At 43.6% G+C, this 3,270-nt stretch overlaps 1 protein-coding gene across 1 annotated transcript in view; it reads left to right on the forward strand.

Annotated features, from left to right (window-relative positions):
• The first annotated feature begins 2,534 nt into the window (after positions 1-2,534).
• Positions 2,535-3,270, forward strand: part of PIKFYVE (phosphoinositide kinase, FYVE finger containing) — a 65,569-nt gene continuing 64,833 nt past the window's right edge. The window contains exon 1 of the mRNA XM_009332227.1: positions 2,535-2,706. Coding sequence (XP_009330502.1) covers positions 2,535-2,706 — 172 coding nt within the window. The remainder of the gene's footprint in view (positions 2,707-3,270) is intronic.

Below are 3,270 nucleotides of genomic sequence, written 5' to 3' on the forward strand. Positions count from 1 at the left end.
GGGCGTCCCCTCTACAGAGGGGAAAGCAAAGCAGTCGGCGTGGCTCCGGCGCAAAGGTTGGAAGTGGAGTGCCTGTGTCATGCAGTTGTGTTTAAATTAACGACTCTTCGGCTTTTACACCCGGGGTGTGTTAGCCAGGTGCCTGGGAGTAACAGCCAAGTAACAAGGAGTGCCTGGACCCTTCTGGCGCTGGACGGTTGTGGTCAGTTTTGTGGGGTGCAGGGTGTCACGGAGCCATTCTGGATGTAACTGCTGAAGGTGTATGGAGGTTCACACCCATACTTGCACTCTGTGTTTTATCGGCGATGAGTTGGTGATTGCTGAAGACTTTGCAGCCTAAACTGGCTTTAGCTATATCCCCCGTGGCTGTTTGGTAAGGATCCTCAGGAAGATGTAGTCTGATTTTGTACCTTTTGACTGATGTGTGCGCCTTGCTTTCCCATAGTCACAAGTAAGTGACTATTTGCCTGTTTCTTGGGGGAGGGAGTGTTTTCCTTTTAGTGGGAGAACTAAAGCACTTTAAGAAAGATTGATATACTCCATAGCTAATGTGTTGTGCAGCACAGAAAATCCAGGTGTTTCTGGAGCTAATGCCAAGTACGGTGTTCTTCAATCTGTTTTAATTAGGCTAGTACTGCCGTCACAGAAGCAATTACTGTGTGTTTTTTTTCCCTTAAAGCTAAAGTTTATTTTTCCAGAATCACATGTATGATGTATGCAAGTTCAGAGACTTCCTTGTTTTTTTGTCTTGCTAGGCTATAGCCAGTTGCTGAGAGATGAACATAGTTTCCTATAAAACATCTGAAATGACTCCATAACGGCATTTTTAATGTGGTAGTGTGTGTGGGAGCACAGCCCTGTTGCACATTCAACATTTAAAAAGGAAGTTATCCGTTGCCTTAAGTATTGAAGAAACAATTCCAAATTTACCTGAAGATATGCTCTTGAAGGCATTTTCCATGAACTCTGGTGTTTAGGCATGTTCAAATCATCTGTTTTTTGAATAATATTGCTGAAATGCACAACAGCAAAAAATACTGTGACTTACAGTGGAGAGGGATGTGGAAGCATTCCAGACTAAGACTCAACCTTACATAAAGAACCTGACCAAAGTTTCTCTTGAAACTTTGTGAATGATGTCTCTCTGCTTTCTTTCTTTCTTAAGGTTATGTGAATATCAGGAGAAACTCTGAACTAAAGATGCTTACTATACAGAGCAACAAGCAAAAGTCCACTGAGAAGTCTTATGATTGACTTGCGGATACCATCTTTTGTGCAGTCATTGTAGGAGTGGTAAAACCTTGCCACATGAGCTGCATGCAGTTTGTTAGCACTTCAGCATGACTTGTCAACCATGTAGATTTTTCTCTGGACTGCATAGATTTTTAGTGTGGCTTAGAACTTGGAAGAAAATGTTCTAGTCAGCAAAATATGCTTGTAGATTCTAGGGAGCAGTTGTGAAAACTGGCATTTCATGAAGGAGCATGTATCAGCTGCTAAGCAGGAAGTAGGCTCATACAGGGTTTTGATCCTTGACACGGATCAAAGTCAGATGTCACTCGTAGGTTCCATCAGCTCCCCATATTCCTGCTCTGTCAAACGTTTCACTAAGTCTTACTTAAACAAAGATGAAGGTAGTAAGCACCTTAGCCTAGCAGGCTAGAAGTGCAGGCTTAGTGAGGAGGAGTGGAAGAAACCAGGTGTGTATTGAGGATAAAGAATACGGGCTATGGGAAAGTATGAGTTTTGGCTGTATGAAGGCTTTGGTACACAGCAAGTAGGCTTAACAAGTATGGCTTCCCCTAACAGAGAATGTGGTTTGTTTGTTGTTTGTTTGTTTTTCCTTAATGCAGCTACTCTTGAAAACAAGGAAGTTTGGAGGTGTTAGATGTGACAACAAATGAACCACAGTTTGGGTTGCTTCCCTGGTAACTTGCACAACGCCCTGTATTGTAGTGTGGAGGGGAAGGAAACAGTGTGTCACCAAACTTAATCTTTCAGTCCTGCTTTTTTTTTTGCAGTTCATTCTATTTCTCATTCTGAAGTTAACCTGGCCAAACAACGAGTATGTCTTGTGCTTGCTCAGGCATGCCTGTCTTCAATTTTCTTGTTGCAAGGACTGCAGAAGTCACAGCATTTAACTTCAGCTCAAGAGAAGAGCTGTCAAACTTTTTTGTGATATGCATGCAGAGTCTCCATTTGAAAGCTTCAAGTTCTCATAAAACCGAAACTGGAGCGTGTCGTTAGGCAGCATAGTGGCTGTTTACTTACTTGGATTGGTCTGGATGTTTAACTAGGAGCTCTGAATTGCTCTCTGCAGAGATGCTGATCTCTTGCTAGTGACCAGGCAGAGGACATGGGCTCCTAACTCTGGCACTCTTGACCTGTGCTAATAGCAGATGTCTGTGGTAGGTGGGGTGAATGTTCCCCCTCTAGCATCTGATGAGACACCTCCTCTTCAGTTGACTGAAGATGTTCTGTTTCACCATCATGTGTACAATGCATGTTGCTGAACTCTTTCCAGGGCACGTGAAATGGCTGCAGATGACAAACGGTCTCCAACACTGGAATCTACCAGTGATCTACCTCATTCTCCTAGTAGTCCGTCTCATCTCACTCACTTCAAACCCCTGACTCCTGACCAGGATGAGCCTCCTTTTAAATCAGCCTACAGCTCTTTTGTAAATCTCTTCCGTTTCAGCAAAGGTAAGTGCTTGGGGGAATGTGTGTGCGTGGATTGTGTATGCTGTCTGTTTTATTGATACACTCTGCTGCCACATAAACTTGTAAAAACACCTCTGAATATAAGAGCATAATGTCAGATAGGTGACCAAATGGATGGTGAGTCAGTTCTTTTGTGAGGGTTGTTGCATCTTGCTTTTGGGTGAACTTTTTAGTAGAGCTTTGTTGTGGGAGAAGATAGCCAGCATCTTGCAGCTAGAAATCTGTGGCTGCCCACGAAGGTCAGAGACAAGCCAGTTAGCAGGTAGTATTGTATAGCTTCTTAGCTAGGCATCTGCATTTCCTTTGCTTGTATGAAGTTTCTGGGGCTAAAAGCAGGAGTAACCCCCTGCCAGCCTATATGAGCAAAATGTGTGTATAGAATCATAAAGGTTGGAAAAGACCTCTAAGATCATCGAGTCCAACCGTCAACCCAGCACCCCCATGCCCACTAAACCATATCCCTAAGCACCTCATCTACACGTCTTTTAAACACCTCCAGGGATGGTGACTCAACCACTTCCCTGGGCAGCCTGTTCCAATCTTTAA

Source organism: Pygoscelis adeliae, unplaced genomic scaffold (assembly GCF_000699105.1).
Source record: "Pygoscelis adeliae isolate BGI_AS28 unplaced genomic scaffold, ASM69910v1 Scaffold160, whole genome shotgun sequence".
Classification (NCBI taxonomy): Eukaryota; Metazoa; Chordata; class Aves; order Sphenisciformes; family Spheniscidae; genus Pygoscelis; species Pygoscelis adeliae.